At 42.1% G+C, this 18,473-nt stretch overlaps 1 protein-coding gene across 8 annotated transcripts in view; it reads right to left on the reverse strand.

Annotated features, from left to right (window-relative positions):
- SEC24C (SEC24 homolog C, COPII coat complex component) overlaps positions 1–18,473 on the reverse strand; it is an 85,523-nt gene that overhangs the window by 60,987 nt on the left and 6,063 nt on the right. For 4 of the 8 annotated variants that reach the window (XM_082269390.1, XM_082269394.1, XM_082269392.1 and 1 more), the window contains exons 2-4: positions 12,833–12,929; positions 6,367–6,553; positions 66–155 (exon numbers count right to left, since the gene is read on the reverse strand). In XM_082269390.1, the coding sequence (XP_082125516.1) occupies positions 66–155; positions 6,367–6,553; positions 12,833–12,868 (313 nt within the window). In that variant the 5' untranslated portion in view covers positions 12,869–12,929. The remainder of the gene's footprint in view (positions 1–65; positions 156–6,366; positions 6,554–12,832; positions 12,930–18,473) is intronic. The other 4 variants (XM_082269393.1, XM_082269396.1, XM_082269397.1 and 1 more) reach the window with 2 other exon arrangements.

The raw sequence follows: 18,473 nt of genomic DNA on the forward strand, positions 1-18,473 counted from the left end.
TATGTAAGATAGAATTTCTACAGATTAATTCTATGCACTAAAACAAAGACAGGCATAACAATTACCTATATAATGAGAGTTAACAGGAGAAGAATTGCCAGAGGTGAAAGAATCAGGAGACCCTTTTTGAGGGAACCCTGAATGCAAAGGGAAACCTGGAAATGCAAAAGGGAAAAAAAGACAGAAAAGGCATTTAGGAAAGGAAAACCATAAGCTACACAGTAAAGCTTAGAAAAAAATAAAAAGATACTTTGATTATTTTCTCCATACACTTTTTTTTTTTAGCTATAAACAGTTTAAAAATGTTTAGGAAACACAGATAAATATTTAGGTAAATTCAGTCCTGAATGTCAAACAAAAAGCAGGGCATAAAGCTAGGTTCACACTGTAGTGGGTCCAGGAATGCATATACTGTAAATCGCACACATTTCCCAGCAAAATGCACTGCTCTTTAGTAGATGATGCCATTAATTCCTCTGGTCTACAAATTTTGGGAAATTATCGAAATCCAAGATAAAATGTGCGAATTCAGATTACATATTTTAAATTAGAAGAATTAGAAAACAGGCGATAAAGCTGCTGGTTGGCTAAAGTTTTCAAGATATTTCACAACAAAGATTTATACACAGGCAAGTATAATTGCCTACAAGGGAGGGAGGTGTCTGATGATCATGATGCCTCGTAATTCTAGAACAATGAAAATAGTACCACATGGAAGTGCAGAAATGTATCTGCACTTTGAGACTGAAATAACACAAAAAAGGTTCAAGCGCTAGTCCTGGATGCAGTTTCCCTGATGAAGTCATGAACCCAGAAGTTGTTAAACTGTAGAAACTGTACATCAATTGCACCACAGCTGCCCAATCCTTAACACGGGATGGTGTATGGAAACAAAACAAAAAAGAAGGATTGCGCTCTTGTGTGCACATATGGTTAATCAAATATGAATGATGACCCCAAAAATAGTCTCATAGTGAGCCTTAAAGGTTTAATAAACATGAAACAGATTAAAATGAATGAATATACTTCCAAACCAATTCCTGAAGCCTCCGAGTCTCCTTGGGGGTGCTGTGGGGATCCCTGGTGGTAATTATGGGAATCCAATGGCATCGGGTAACCCAAGATGAAGAAAAGGTACTCCCTGATGATAAATCTCAGCATCCAATAGTAGAGGCTCACACGGTCCTGTGTGCGGCCGCTACACTGAACCGGAGCCGATGCGTTCTCCGTAGCCGAGTCCTCCGTGAGGACTGGAAATGGCGCATGGATGACGTCACCGGAAGGGACGCCGAGGAGATAAACAGGAAGCCGGGCGGGAACGTGCAGATATCACAAGAGCTTCTGATAGCTTCTGGTTGCCACAAATACATGTTTCGCTATACCCAAGACAAAGCTAGGTATAGTGAAACATGTAGTTGTGGCATGTGAGCCTCTACTATTGGATGCTGAGATTTATCATCAGGGAGTACCTTTTCTTCATCTTGGGTTACCCGATGCCATTGGATTCCCATAATTACCACCAGGGATCCCCACAGCACCCCAAGGAGACTCGGAGACTTCAGGGATTGGTTTGGAAGTATATTCATTCATTTTAATCTGTTTCATGTTTATTAAACCTTTTAGGCCCACTATGAGACTATTTTTGGGGTCATCATTCATATTTGATTAACCATATGTGCACACAAGAGCACCATCCTTTTTTGCTTTACTTTGAGACTGAAGATTACCGAACTGTAATTTATTGTTCTTTTATTGCAAGGTACATTTGTCTTGGTCAGAACACATCATAGTCACATCTGGTGGCTTGTGAAAGCGTCATTGCCTAACATTTCCAAGGAACAGTTGAGTGATATTTTCCCCTCAGAAGCCAAGATGCCTCACAATGGTGTAAACGATGCAGATAATTTCTGCTAAATTTATGGGGAGGTTACATTTGCATCTCAAAAGTGCAGTATGATGGCAGTGGCAAAAAAGGAATGCCACCTATATTTTGGATGCGAAATAGGGAATCAGGATCAGAGTTTGACCCTTTATTAAGCCTCATGCACACTGGGCGTTTCTACAGCTGCTGTTTTTTGCATCAAACGTTTTTTTCTGCAGCCAGTAAACTCCCCAGCATGTTATCCTAGGTATCCATGCACATAGTTTTTGGCAGGGGAAAATAGCCCCAGAACTAGTTGTTTTTTAAGAGGCGTTTTTCAGCTTTAAAAAACACCCTAACTCTGATAAAAGCTGGAAAATGCAGCTATTTGGCGTTTATCAGCGTTTTTGAGTCACAAGCTCTTATGGGAGTATACGTTTTGCTAAAAAATGCTACAGTAAAAAACACAAAAAAAAATGCTACTGCAAAACTCATTCTACAGCTAAAGCTACTGGCTTTTTAATAACGTCCAATGTGCATGAGGCCTCATTGTTGCATTACGTGTGTAACTTATATGAATCATTGGCGAAACAAGATTAAAAAAGTCCATGCCTTTTGCAGTCAGTCAATGGTGTGGAAGGATCATGAAAATGTTACATAAGAAAACCAATAAATGAATGGAAAGTTATGTTATTGGTATGAATAAAAATATATATTTATAATGACTGGTGTGGCACCATTCTCATTGCTAGATCACATTTTGCAGAAAAAGTATGAAACATAATCGCACATCCGCTTGGAATTTTGAATTATTTTGATGCAAATTTGACATGAAGCTGTATCTTGGAAACTTGAGCCAATTAATACTTAGGACCTAAATTTTCCTTCATCAGTGATCCAATTCTGGTAAAATTTAGCTACTTCCATTTCAGAGGCTTTTTCGTTGTAGACCACTATTCTTAATGCATCTCCACACCTCTAAAAACACAGCATGTTTCCAAGTGTGTAAAACCCCATGGTGCGGCAGCATTTTTGAAAAGGTCAGGAATAAAAGTGAAATGAATGGGATGCTGAGCCCGCTACAGTATAAATGTAGATAAAGCTGTTCTTCCAATGGGGACACTAGTTCTGGTGACAACTGCTCCAAGTGCTGTGTAGCGAGTTTAGCTGATGCTCTTCACTATTAAAACATTTTAAAAAAGGCTTATTACCTGGCAGTTTGTATGCTGCATATTTTTTTTTTCTTTGTATACTCTGTGTAAATTCAATAAACAGAAGTTTACAAAAAAACAACACTTTGAAAAAGACCTTGAAAGAGAAATTATCCATTCAAAATCAATGGTTGGCTATGGGACAAAAAGTAAAGAGAAATCTCCCCCACCGATTACAGATTGCAAAAAAAAAAAAAAATAAGGAGGAGGACAGGGGTAATATATTACCCCCCTCTTTGCATTTTCCAAAGTGGAGGAAAAAAAAAAAAGTTTTGCCTATAGTTCTACTGTAACACACCAACCATTTATGGCACTTTTCCACTGCAAGTACCAGCTTGGCTCCACTTGGCCCTGTTTGGTTTTCCACTGCATGGTACCGCATGGTAAGGTGTTGGAACAGTTCGGTACGGTTTGCTTTTCCACTAAAGTAGTACTAAAGTAAGTAGGTGGGATAACAACGATACTCTGACCAATCAGTGGCTAGTAGTGACAAACAGTCAAGGCTGCATGCAAAGGATTGCGGGATACGGTATAGATACGGCCCTCTTGGAACCACAACTGAGGTGGTACTGTTTAAGCGAGCCGTACCGTTCAGTTCCATGTAGTGGAAAAGCGCCACCGTACCGTACCGTACCATTCCTACACCGTACCATTCAGTGGAAAAGCACAAAAGCGAGCCAAACCGTTCGGTTCCATGCAGTGGAAAAGCACCATTATTTATTTAGCTTAGCTAAATTCAGAGGAAAAAATCAGCAAAAAGGAAAGAGCAAATGCTTTTGGGGAGGGCCAGCATTAAAAAGGGTCGCAGGTTAGAACACAGGGTTTCCTTAAAGAGGAGCTCCAATCCCCCCCACCCCCCAAGATACTAATACTGTAGCCGCTGACTTTTAATAAGGACACTTACCTGTCCAGGGATCTAGCGCTGTCCTCACCCAAGCCATTTCTTCAATTAACTTTGGGTACAGGCGCCGGAATCTTCACTAAGAGGAACTGTCAGTGAAGTCTTGTGGTAGCCGGATTCCTACTACGAGGTGCACTGTGCTTTGTGATTGGTCCCACAATCTTCTGGGGCCTGTGATGTGTCCCAGAAGGCTGAGGGAGAAGGGGGGTTAACTTCCTCTTAGATCACCGTGGCGATCTGACAGGAATTGGGGGGAGCAGGCACCTGTCAAGACCAGGTACCTGCTCCCCTCTTCTCAAAAAAGTGCTAAATGTAAAGGGGGGGGGGGGGGGTGGAGAAGAAGTGGAACTTCCCCTTTTGGGTTAAGTTCCACTTTAAGTGGTACAAATTTCTATACATTATAAAAGCAAACACATTTACTTTTAAGGCTCCATGTACACGGGACGTTAGAAAAAAACGTCCTGGAAAGCTATTTCTGACGCCGGGAAAAAGCAGCTGTTAAACGTGCTTTCAGTAGCTTTTTCCATTTGCGTTATTGCACGTTTGTCCACGTTGCTTTTAGCAGCGTTTTTCTGCCTCCATTCAAAATCAATGGTTCCCTATGGGAGTCTATTGATTTGAATGGAAGTCGCACCGAAAGTCGGATCCGACTTGCGGCGCGACCTGCACTGTGAGAATCTTGAGGGGGAACTCCACGCCAAAAATGGGAAAAACCTGCGTGGGGGTCCCCCCCAGGTTCCAAACCAGGCCCTTCGGATCCGGTATGGAATTTGAGGGTAGAACCACGCCGAAAAAACGGCGTGGGGTCCCCCCCAAAATCCATACCAGACCCTTATCTGAGCATGCAGCCCAGGAAAGGGGAGGGGACAAGCGAGCGGCCCCACCCCCCCTGGACCACACCAGGCCACATGCCCTCAACATGGGGGGGGGGGGGGGTGTTGGTGCTTTGGGGCAGGGGGAGCTCTGCACCCCCCACCTCAAAGCACCTTGCCCCCCATGTTGATGAGGACAAGGGCCTCATCCCCACAACCCTGGCCGGTGGTTGTGGGGGTCTGCGGGCAGGGGGCTCATCGGAATCTGGAAGCCCCCTTTAACAAGGGGGCCCCCCAGATCCCGGACCCCCTCCCTATGTGAATGGGCATGGGGTACACTGTACCCCTACTCATTCACCACATAAAAGGCAGTGTATGGTAATAACGACAGGAGACGTTTTGGAAAGTTTATTAAAAATCTTCATCCGTCTCTTCTTGTCTTCTCCTCTCCGGGGGTCTTCTGCTCTTTTGCTGTCCGCTCCTCTCCGGGGGCCTTCTGTTCTTTTGCTGTCCGCCCTTCTGCTGTCCTCTTTTCTTCTCCTCTCCGGTCTTCTGCTCTTTTGCTGTCGGCTCTTCTTCTTCCTCCGGTCCTCCGACGACGACGTCTCCAGTGATTATGCCGGTCTCCAGTCTCTGCAGCTTATTATATAGCCCTTAGGGGCTATACAAGATTCTCACAGTGTAGGTCGCGCCGCAAGTCGAATCCGACTTGCGGTGCGACTTCCATTCAAATCAATAGGCTCCCATAGGGAACCATTGATTTTGAATGGAAGAAAAAAAATGTATAACGTGGCTGAACGTATGTTCATCACGTTTAGTCACGTTCGGCCGCGTTTCTGCGTTTGAAACGCCGGGAAACACACGTTCGAACACAAATAATTGCGTTCTAAAAAAAGTCCCTGAATGCAACTGCCTGCAAATGACTGTAAGCCCCGGTTCACACTTGTGCGTGTGCGGGGTTCGCATGTAATGTCGGAGCGCACTGCTCCGACATTACATGCGATCAGCTGTGCGGTGCGAGTTTAGCCATACAAACTGTATGGCTAAATTCGCATCGCTCCCGCAGCAAACACGCACAGGAGGCATTTTTGCAGCCGCATCAGGATCGGATCGCACAGCGGTTCACACTTGTGCGATCCGATCCTGTGCGAACTGCACGATCGCACTGCGATATGCGATCAAACTGGGGGTGTCGTTAAGATTACATTGACACCCCCAGCGTATCGCATATGGCAGTGTGAACTGCCGGGGGTGCGTGTGCGATGCGGGAACAGGCTGCGAGTTCGCAGCCTTCCCGCATCGCATCAGTGTGAACCGGACCTAAACGAACATGTGTACATGGACAGATAAGATAACATGGAGCTGCGTTCAGGGGCTTCTAAAAAAAAAAACGCCCAACTGCTCCTAAACGGCCATTTCCAGCGTCCTGTGTACATGAAGCCTTAAAGTTTTGAAAATCTAAAAATAAAAAATTAGCACCAAAACATACTGCTGCAAGATTGATAACAAATTTATATATTGACATTACAAAATTAAATAGACACATAGAAGGAATAATGTAACAATACACAATTGAAGTACCTTGTGAAGGAGTAGGTTGTGGATATCCTTGCACAGGCCCATTAAACCCTGGGTACTGATGACCGCCAGGCATTGGTTGACCCCCATAGAACGGTTGTTGATGCCCTCCAGGCTGAGGCTGCATGTAAGGGTTAGCTAAATGAGGTTGCTGGTTTACGTTCATCTTGTGTACATCCCAAGACTGATCCTGTACAAACAAAAGGCAGTGGTGACATTCTATGTTAAGAAGTAAATGGCTCAGTCAATATAATTTATATAAGAATCATATCTGCCTTCTAAAGCTCATTATACATGTCAACATACGCCTGAACCACCAAATCTCAAGCTTGACAAACACTTTACATTATCATACTGTCCAAAAAGAGCTCTGGAATGTCCCATGCCACAGGAAAGCACCCAGAGGTCTAATCATTCACTAAGAACTTCTCTATCAGAAAAGATGAACCGGTACTTTTTCTTCAGAAATCTTTTGAAGTGTCAACTACACAGAATGACATTAACACTTATATTAATGGCTGTGCTCACAGTGGGGAGAAAAAAAAAAAAAAAAAAAAAAACTTCTAATGATGGCTGCAACCTGGAACAGACCAGGTTCTCTAAAACTAAAAAAGTTGTTATAAAACCATTACAAAATACCAAGTGAAGTGATTGGCCTCAGGTGATGACACAGAAATTCAACAAATCCTCCTACATAAGTTGTACCTGTCTATCTGCGGTCTTTATAAAGATTTACACTCTGCAGAGCTCAGTGAGGAGAGCTCAGAGCTGATTGGAGGGAAGAGACACACCCCCTTCACAGAGCTCACAGGAACCGAGCGGAAGCTGTCAATCAGCTAAAGGTCCCTCCCCTGTCACCTTTTTTTTTTCCTTGGTGTCAGGAAAACTTGTCAGAAGTGATTTATGCTGATAGAGGAATGAAGCAGCAGACAGAAATTACACTTCGTGTTCTTATTTGAGAAAAGTACACACTATAGAGGGATATGCTTTGTTCATATTTCAACTCTGAGTTTTACAACCACTTTAAGAAAGGGTGATCAATGTGTCCATGTCAGGAGTGCAGACACATGAGGAATACAACAAATGGGAGTAGTAGTTTTCCCAGACCAAACACTACAATGGAGTAGGGGTACACAACCATCTAAAATTAACGATATGGCCAACCCTTTGTTGATACCTGACCATCACACCTACCTAGATGCCCATTTGCGGACACTCAATTATTGAGTGAAGGGTATTGTTAGTACTAAAGCATACAAATACATTTTAGACAATTGTGCACTTTTAACAAGAAAGTTTTGAGGAAGTTTTTTTGTTAAAATATGACTTCTCCTCTGCACAAACCAAAGTTCATAAAGATACATATTCTGATGAGTATGGTGTGGAGAACTCGCAGAGCCAGGACAAATGCCTGACCTCACTCATACTATACATCTTTGGAATAAAAATTGAAGTACCGTATATACTCGAGTATAAGCCAAGTTTTTCAGCATATTTTTTCATGCTGAAAATGCCCCCCTCGGCTTATACTCGAGTCATTGGCTTCACTGTGCTTTTAAAAATGGCGCCGCTAGGCACCGACGTGTCACTGCACATGTGCCGCATGCCCGGGAATAGCCGAACGTGTTCGGTTTCCCGAGCACCGGCGGCGCATTTGCGGTGACGTAGTGCTGGCGCCGGACGGCACGATTTTTAAATCGAAAGCGGCTCACAGACAGGTAAGTGAGACTCCTCCGCAGCCCCTGCATTTCCTCATGCAGTGCTGCGGGCATGGTACAGGACATTCTCCTGTACCATGCCCGCAGCACTGCATCTCCTGTGCCATGCCTATACCATCACCTGTGCCATGCCTATACCATCACCTGTGCCATGCCCTATACCATCACCTGTGCCATGCCCTATACCATCACCTGTGCCATGCCCTATACCATCACCTGTGCCATGCCCTATACCATCACCTGTGCCATGCCCTATACCATCACCTGTGCCATGCCTATACTAGGACCTGTGCCACCTCCTGTACCATGCCCGCAGCCCCTGTTTTGTGTCTTGTAGTGGTCCAGTAGCTGCTGCAATTCCCACCCTAGGCTTATACTCGAGTCAATAAGTTTTCCCACTTTTATGTGGTAAAATTAGGGGTCTCGGCTATACGGTATCAGTATCTGAACTCACAAAATGATTGCTGAAAAAGTCCCACAGAAAAATCATGTAGAAAACCTTTCCTGAAGGGTGGAGGCAGCAATAACCACAAAAGGGAAAAGGATTAAAAGCAAATCCATATTCATGCCCATGGTATTGGAATGAGATGTCCAAAAAGCTCATATAGGAAAGATGGTCAGGTGTCCTATAACAGCTGGCCATATAGAGTATTAACACCACTAAGGGGGTCTATTTTTAAAATATATTTATTTGTTGCACAAATGTCAGAAACATTAGTGAAAAGTGACCTAAATTTAATTTTATGTATTCAAAAAGATAAAAATATAACCAAAAGGTAAAACTTTTTCTTTGGTGGAGAAGGATGAAAAGATCTGTCAGTTCTTATTTCGGTCTGTGCTCCCATTAAGGTGATTAAATTCTCTCCATTTGTCCTGTTTACCATTATCATTGAGAGTAAAAAAAAAAAAGTAAGAAAATCTTTCAATGGGGACACTAGTTCTGCTGGCCTGGGTGTCCCCCAAGGAATTCCCTTAATTTGCAGGGATTTCCTCTACCTTCCTGTTTGGCTATGGAACAGGAAGTGAAAGGAAATTTCCACAATGGGACACAGATGGCAAAAAATAAAAACTTTGTCAGGGGTTATAACCCTCCCTTACTCTATCCAAAATTAAAAAAATAAAAAGTTTTGCCTATAGATCTACACTAACTTCTGTATCATCAGCACTATCGAATGGCCAAAATGTATATATTTTCATTACGGTTTTTCAGAAAACTATACTGCATTTTGGCCACTGGCTGGAGATGATGATACAGAAGTTAAATCTATTTGAAAGCAGTGAAATTTAGTTCAGATTGCACTTTAGTTTTCAAGATAAATAAGGGGGATAATCGTATTCAAGCTTTAAAGAAAATCTACAAAATATTGAAGTACAAATGCTGACCTCATTTTTGAAAAACGCTTATTCCTTGGTGGTCATGCTGACCCTGCTTTCAATAAGCTGAGTCCCTAACCATCAATAAGTTCTGTAGATAGGTGGATAAAACTTCTAACTTTTATGTTGCGGCTCAGCACCTCAGGGAGGTTATCAGTCAGTAACCTATAAATTACGTCATGGAAACTTCACATGGTAGTTTTAGGGATTGGTTAAATGCTAAGTGGAGTTTAATGGGTCACTTGCATTTTTCCTGTGAATTGATACATGCTATGTCATGCATTTACAAGTGTTGCATTAAGAGCCCATTCATACTAACGCGACACGACTTTGGGGGGGGGGGGGGGGATGACTTCGGCGCAACTTGCAGAGACTTCACATAATGGAAGTCTATGCAAGTCGCCTCCAGGTTGCCCCAAAGTAGTACAAGACCCTTTTTCTAAGTCGGAGCTCCTATGAGAACGGGTCCTGTGCTAATCAATGGACCGCGACCGAGCGCGACTTGTCAGGCTGACAAGTCGCCTGACAAGTTGCACTAATGTGAATGGGCTCTTGAGCAGTCCACTGAAAACAATGAGCTGCCAAAGCACCAAAATATCCTGAAAAATTGACAGGTCTCAAAATGTGTAATGCAATGCCCTCCAGTGCTTTGCCATAGCTGAAAATAAATGGCACCACAAACCCATGTTACAAACGTTTTTACCTGTGACTGCAACACTATTGTTTGAATTGGGCCCTTAGAGAGTAAACTTGTGGGAGAGATATAGGAGCAAAAACATAAGTTTCAAGGCTGTTATGCAGCCCCAACGTATTTCGAGTCACCGACCTAAATCAATGAGTTGATCAGGAAAGCTGGAGAAAAATCCTTAACTGCAAACGCAAACCAGGTCCATGACTCAAAGTACTGAAGACAGAGGGTCAGCATTACAGTGAAGTATCTGACATTGCCTAGCAGCACTCAGCAATGGCAGCCCCCATGCTTCTCTTAGTACAGGCTTACTTTAACTTTTTTTTTTTGCACACGTTCAAAAAATAATTTTAGGTCTGAAGATTAGTTAAATCCACCAAACATTATACATTTTTTGAAAGCAAACACCCTGGAGAATTAAATGGTGGTAATTCCAATTTTTATGTCACATGATATTTACACAAGAGTTCAACAAGCTCAAACTTTCAGAAAAAAAAAAAAAGAAGGTAGTTTTAGGGCACACAAATGCAACAGATAAACACATTTTTGGTAAATTATAAAAGAGGTCACGCTGAGTAAATAGATACTGGACCTGTCAAGCTTTAAAATTTCCAGCAAAATGAATCAATACCCTGTATTTTCTATAGGGGACACTTCAAAATCACCTACAAGTCATCACTTCTGAAGTTAACTTTGAATATTGGCCATAGAATTATTGCCTTTACTCCAAAAGGTAGTCTGTGGATAACTATAGGAATCCAAAAAAAAATGTGCCTACGTTTAAGATATACAACCTTGGAGAATGTTGCCAAGGTGAACCAGTCATATAAATAAAAAGAAAATCCAAATTACAAGTATGCCGTGCAGGGACCTAGAGGGGCATGCAAATACCTGCAGCACCCTCCCAATTCCTCCCGTCATTGTTCAATCCTGGCAAAACTCTAAGGCTAAGTTCACACTTGTACAAGTCGGGAACACTCACATAATCAAACACTTTCCTGAACCACACAGGCAAAACACGCTGCTATTTTGGGAGTTGCACTGGGGTGCCATGCATTTTTAAAGACACAGCCACGCATTAACAAAACGCCAGCGTTATCGCACGCATTAAACCATATGGTGCCGCAGAACAATGTGATTCCATGCAGCATGTTTTTATAGAAAGTGTCCAGGACTTCTTTACCCTTGTTTCTGTAGGTAGGGCAGCCCATTAAAATGAATAGGCTGCACTACCCCCATAATGCAGGTCACAAACCTGGCCTAAGGCTCGGGTCACATCTATGCAGGTGGTTCCCCACACCCACCTGCAGTTTGCAGGTGCGGTAAAGGCAGGGAAATTGCATGCTACAAAAGCACCATGCAATTTCCCTGCAGCCATGTTTTTACCAAGGTGCATGCACCTTTTTTCTGCAGGAAACACAGACACAGCAGCCTATTCAAATAAATGGGTTGCCATGCCACGCAAACCTGCATAGATGTGAACCAGGCCTAACACTTCCCGGTAGCACTAAAGACTCACTCCTCGTACACTTCTATTGGCCCACAGTCCTCCTGTGTGGGTGCTAAACAGAGACGCGCCAAACATTATCGGCTGAAAATAGGGTTATCAATGTTTGCCGATACAGAAAAAGGTGCCGATAATGGCGCCGAAAGTGCATGCGATTTTACCACGAATATATATCGTGCTTTGGTGAGTTTTTCATTGGTCATTTGACTCAAAAACCGCATCTAAAAACGTAACACAAGTGTGTTGTTGATGCGTTTTTGCTGCATTTTCAATGGGGAGATGTGTTTTTGGTGCAATTTTCTTTTTTTTTTTTTAAATGGACTTAAAATGCAGCAAGCAGGATTTTTACCACCACAACAAAAGCGCAATGGACCAGTGTAAAGACATACATAGAATTTAAAGGGATGCATTTTTCTTGAGCTTTAGGTGCGGACAATAAATTCATATTCTTTAAAAAGTTGAACATAATACAATTATATATATATATATATATATATATATATATATATATATAAACATTTTTAAAAACTCATTTTCAGTTAAGTGCATCCTAAATTTTTGGTTTCAGCACCAAAATTTTCATTTCAGTGCACCTCTAGTGCTCAAGGCAATAAAAGTTAATCACCACCCCCCACGCTGCTCTTTCTCCCCAGGCTGGGACATTACTTGTACTGTGGGTGGAGGTAACTCAGCCTCACAGTAGTCGTTCTTTCAGTTCCAGGGATGGGAACACAGAACGTTCTAGCGCCTGGCACCCTGCTGCCCAACAATAGCTTGCGGGTCACATTCTGGGCACCAGGGAGCTAGAGGATGACTGAACAAAGATGGTGTCAGCCTTCTGGTCAGGAAAGAAGATGAAAACATACAGGAGGAGTACTGTTATCTTTCCGAGAAGTAATAAACACCTGAGCTGCACCCTTACATTAATTACTCAGGCTGCTCATACACAAGTAATTTTCATTCATTCAACCCGATGGTTGAACAAAATTCACTAGAGGAATAACGCATGCGTTATAAAAGGTTTTTGGTAGAAATGTAAGGAAGGGATTTTTAAGGTCCTATAGACATCAATACCATTATATAACAAAATTAAGAATTTTTATTTATGCATATACAAAAAAAAAAAAAAAAAAAAAAAAAGAAATAGGTAATATTTCATAAAACCATGTAAGAGTTTCATACGGTCATCATGTATGTACAATGGTCTCCGTTCAACATGTTTCACCAGGAAAAAAGTGGCTTCTTCTGGAGACTTATGAAGCCATGTACGTTAATGTCACTACGGATAGATAAGAGAGACATGCAAATTATGAATTTCATAGAAATTTATATTTATTTTTTATTATCCAGAACATTTACAGAGCATTGTAAAGAAACAGATAATCTGATGGAAAAGTCTCACCCTGGATAGAAATAGTTTAAATTGCATTGAAAAAAAAAAAAAAAAAACTTTAGTGCCGCACCATGGAGCATTAGTGTGTCATAGAAACTAAAAGTGAAAGGAAAACCAGCCATATTATAATTTAAAGCTCTAAGTAACCACAATCATCACTAATGCAAATATGGATATACTATAACACCAATATCCAGCATGTTAATAGAAAACAGTGTGGGGAAGTGAAACATTTCTTAAAGACTTTCACAGCTGCATATATTATTCATTTTAGTATTGGCCTCCAAAATGCTTAAAAAGCAGCAGGTTTCTGTATAAAAGCATAAACAAATAGTTAATTGATCTTTATTCAGAGCTTTTTTTTCACTTTTGTACCTCAAAAAAATCCCCCAAAAATGGGAGGTCGTCTTATACGCCGAGTATAATATCTCCAAGGTAACCTAAAGGCCCGTACACACGTGCAGATTGTCGGGCGAAAAGCTTAGGCCGACGACCGATTGTAGGCTTGTTAGTATGATGCTTCCGACAGCTGACAGCGCACTTTCGGCCGAAAAGAATCTGTCATGCAAGCAGTAAAATTTTTGTATGCCGACACCAGAACGGCCGATTGTTCGCCAGTCAGTACAGAATTCGGCCGACAGACAGCAGATTTGCAAGACTGGGCATGCTCAGAAAAGAAAAAAACACAGGGAAAGTTAATCATCACATGATATCACTTCTGCAGTCGGCGGACAAAATTCGTGTGCAGTCTTTTGCACTTTTAAATCGACACGACAGCCCGGGGACAAAAGACGGCCGATCGTTCGGCCGACGATCTGCACGTGTGTACGGGGCTTAAGTATAAGTATTACCGGTAGATCATGTAATAGGGGGGGGTCGTCTTATACGCCGGAAAATACAGTATATTTCTATTAAATTCAATGTGCAGCCTCCTTGAATTTTTCTCACCATTTGGACTATAATGGATGAACAGCCGACACAGAAGGAAAAGCTTTGCAACCAAAAATTGAATTGACTAGACTCGTCTGTATAAACAAACTGAGCTGAATCACTTCCAATAGATGAGGCAAGCCTGTCATAAGGGAGACGCTGGGAGAATCTCTAGAAAGATAGACAAATAGACCAATATAGATATCTTGTGTCAGATAAACAGTCTAGCTCATTTTTCCCATATAGTCACCTGTCTAACTTCCCATAAAGGGTACCTCCAGGCATCCATTGCAGCAAGCGGCCACACCAACAGACCACCGCCATGTGGATCCTTATATACTCCTTCCACCCTGACGGCGTGTCATGCCATCATGGTGCGGATACCTATTAGTACACCTACCCCTCTTAAAACCAGCTGAGCGTGACATCTCACACATGTGTGGCCTTGTCCAAACCAAGGGTTGGCTACCGCACATGTGTGATCCCCCTGCGGCCATCTTTGAAAGTCCCAATCCAATACAATAGGGCATTTGCCGCCCATACTACTGATTAAAAAAAAAACGTATTTATCCATATAGTGTTTACCACCACCCTCAGAGATACCCCCCATAGAAGGGGGGGGGGGGGGCATCTGTGTCAACAAAACCAATGCGCCAAGCTACACAAGGAGTAGAACAAAAAGAAGCAGTCCATAAGCACTAAGGAAAGAAAAGACACCAAAATGGTTCTGCAAATTCTTTGTTTAAAAAGGAGATTCTATATACTAGCGTAGAGGAGGGAACATATTTGGCACCACCCCGATAGGGCGAGCTATGGCATAATGAAAGCCATTTCTACCAAAGTAGATGCTCTGGGCATCCGTATGACCACCTACTCCAAGAAAAGGAGCAACACAAAAGGTAAATAAATGGAACAAAACTTGGATCAAGACTAAACCCATCAGAGGACCTTCACAATAAAATTTGGTATAAACATAGTGCAAGCTATATTTAATTACTTTTATATTGTTACATTATCTCCACATTATATGGCATAGGTGCTGGAAAAAACAAAAAGAGAAAAAAAAAAGGTGACAGAAAAAGGAGATAACGAAAAAAGGGGCGCTACATTGGAGAACAGTTAGAAAATCATAAGAAGGGTTTGAGGCTAAAAGCTACATTCAGCCATGGATATTTAGTTGCAGATAAATTAAATATCCATTTTACCTCTCTTTGCAACAATAATTTATTAACATCACCTCCTTTCATTTGTGGGGATGTATTCCAGGGCGAAAAATGTCATTTCAGCAGTATCAAATTGATGATACACCCCCAAATGACAACTTAGTGGGCTCTCAAATTTCTTATTAGAGCCCAGTCTGACATGGTCTCTAATAAAACATGGCCACATAAAACATGCCACGTTCACAATTCCATGTAGTACACTACTATCCCAATCAACTGGTAATTTCGCAAAAAATCTGGGTTTATATATTCTGCCATTAGGTAGGGTTATTTGTTCCAATTTCCAAATATATTGGCAGAAAATACATGGTGCTGTGCCAGCTGATTTTCAGGATTCCTTCCTACAGGGAATAGAATAGTGACTGTTGACTAATTGATCCTTCAATGATTCTGATCTCCAAAATTTAATTTCCGGATATTTTTTTTTTTTTTTTTTTTACATATTTACATATTTAGATGCTATGTCAACTGCTTCTAGGCCAGGGATCCTCAAACTACGGCCCTCCAGCTGTTGCGGAACTACATGTCCCATGAGGCATTGCAAAACTGACATTCACAGACATGACTAGGCATGATGGGAATTGTAGTTCCTGAACAACTGGAGGGCCGTAGTTTGAAGACCCCTGCTCTATGAGGTACCAGTATTTGTTCGTGAATTGACGAACCTATTTATGCTGTCCAGAGTAGCGTGTAATAAGCCTAACCCCTTGACTGTTTGGTCAAACTTTTTTGTTATGTAGCAGAGATTCCCTATGTTGGCCATTAGCTCTCTGGTAAGCTTTTTAAGGCATGACTTGCTATAGCCTCTGTTTAATAAACATTTCTGTACGGCCTTAGCCTCCATTTCAAAATCCTCTTGTTTAGAACAATTTCTTTTAATATGAAAATACTGACTATAAAGGGAAATTTGACACAAGCGTGGCCAGGTGGGAGCTAGTGGCATATAAAATAGTAATGCCAGCTGATGGTTTTCTGCAAAAAGTGGATCCCAGACGTTAAAAAAAAAGGTCAAATGTCTAACTTTTCAGAAACATCACGAGATAATAAAAGAGTCAATCCATCCCAAAGGGGGGGGGGGGGGGGGATAAATTATTAAAGTAATTTCACCAAGGCTGCATGCACACCTGGGTGTTTTGAATCGCGGTCAGAAATGCCATGATTCTGCCCCTGATTTCAAAAAAAAAAAAAAAAAAATTGCACACCGTGCATTTCAGATGCCATTCATTTTAACAGCACCGAAAAATGCGTTGCGGTGGGGTTCTGGTGCAATAAATCGCATGAAGCTTGCTGCCCAACAAAGAATCCGGAGCTACTTTCAGGCAACAAGCTTCGCATAACAATCACGGCAGAACCACACTGCGTTTTTAGGTGCCATTAAAATGAATGGCATCTGAAATGCGCGTTGTGTGATTTGTCATTTTAGCAGAGTGTTTTGAAAACATGGGCAGAATCACAGCGATTGCACCCCGATTCAAAACGCTCATGTGTGAATGCAGCCTAAAAACACATACATACAGGCAGCCAGTATTTCAGTAATGTACAAAATATCAACCAGAGGAACTCTGCACTGGCCAGTAAAGTAAGGGCTTTTTCAAACTGTCAGTTTTTTAGGCGGATCTGATCTCCATGTATCCCTATGGGGCAGTGGATGTCAGCGGAGACACCTCCGCTGACACCCGCTGCCATCCGTATCCGATCCTGTCCGTGAAATCCGATCCTGTCCGTGAAATCCAGACGGATGGAAACCCTATTTTCCATCCGTCCTGGGAATCGGATCAGATGAGAGCGGACAGGCGGTCCGCTCTCATCCGATCCCCCATAGAGAGCAGCGGGGGCTGTGACACCTCCCTCTCCGCACTGCAAGCAGAGACGGAGCTGTCATCGCGGATCGATCCCCGCTGAGCAGCACGGATCCGCCTAAGGAGGCGGACCGTGTGAAAGAGGCCTAAAAGTATACAATGTATCCGTGTGAAGAGTTCAGGAATGAAAAAATTGCAACATATATTGTTGAATGAAAGCACATTACAGCCATGGCCAAAAGTTTTGAGAAGGACACAAATATTCATTTTCGCAAAGTCTGCTGCTTCAGTGTTTTTAGATATTTTTCTCAGATGTTACTATGGTATGCTGAAGTATAATTAAAAGCATTTCATAAGTGTCAACGGCTTTTATTAACAATTACATTAAATTTATGCAAAAAGTCAATATTTGCAGTGTTGACCCTTCTTTTTAAGACCTCTGAAATTCGCCCTGGCATGTTGTCAATCAACTTCTGGGCCACATCCTGACTGATGCGTGGAGTTTGTCAGAATTTGTGGGGGGATTTTTGTACACCCACCTCTTGAGGATTGACCACAAGGTCTCAATGGGATTAAGGTCTGGGGAGTTTCCTGGCCATGGACCCAAAATGTCAATGTTTTGTTTCCTAATCCACTGTTCTTGGATGGTTGGGAGAAGTTGCTCTCAGAGGATGTTTTTGTACCATTCTTTATTAATGCCTGTGATCTTAGGCAACACTGTGAGAGAGCCCACTCCCTTGGCTGAGAAGCAACCCCACACAAATGGTCTCAGGATGCTTTACTACTGTTGGCAAGACACAGGACTGATGGTAGTGCTCACCTTTTCTTCTCAGGACAAGGTTTTTTCCAGATGCCCCAAAAAATCGTAAAGGGGATTCGTCAGAGAAAATGACTTTACCCCAGTCCTCAGCAGTCCAATCCCTGTAACCTTTGCAGAATATCAGTCTGTCTCTGATGTTTTCCTGGATAGAAGTGGCTTGTTTGCTGCCATCAGGCCATCCTCCAAAAGTCTTCTCCTCACTGTGCGTGCAGATGTACTAACACCCGCCTGCTGCCATTCCTGAGCAAAGCTCTGCACTGGGGGGTGCCCCAATCCTGCAGCTAAATCATCTGAAGGGGACAATCCTGGCAATTGCTGGACTTTCTTGGGCACCCTCAAGCATTCTTCACAAATGCATTGGAAATTTTCTTTTTTTTTTTATGGGATTAAGTTCATTTTCATGGCAAATTTTGGACTTGGCAATTAATTGCAATTCATCTGATCAATCTTTACAACATTCTGGAGTATATGCATCATAAAAACTGAGGCAGCAGACTGCAAAAATTTATATTTGTGCCATTCTCAAAACTTTTGGCCACAGCTGTAGAATGTTTTCTAGATTCACAATATTCCTGTGTGCATTTATTTACAGAACTATCTTCTGGTGCACCGTTCGCATGAGAAAAAAATCAATTGTAAAAAACAAAAATAACGCTAA

This window comes from Pelophylax lessonae (genome assembly GCF_965119305.1).
Source record: "Pelophylax lessonae genome assembly, chromosome: 9".
In the NCBI taxonomy this organism is placed as follows: Eukaryota; Metazoa; Chordata; class Amphibia; order Anura; family Ranidae; genus Pelophylax; species Pelophylax lessonae.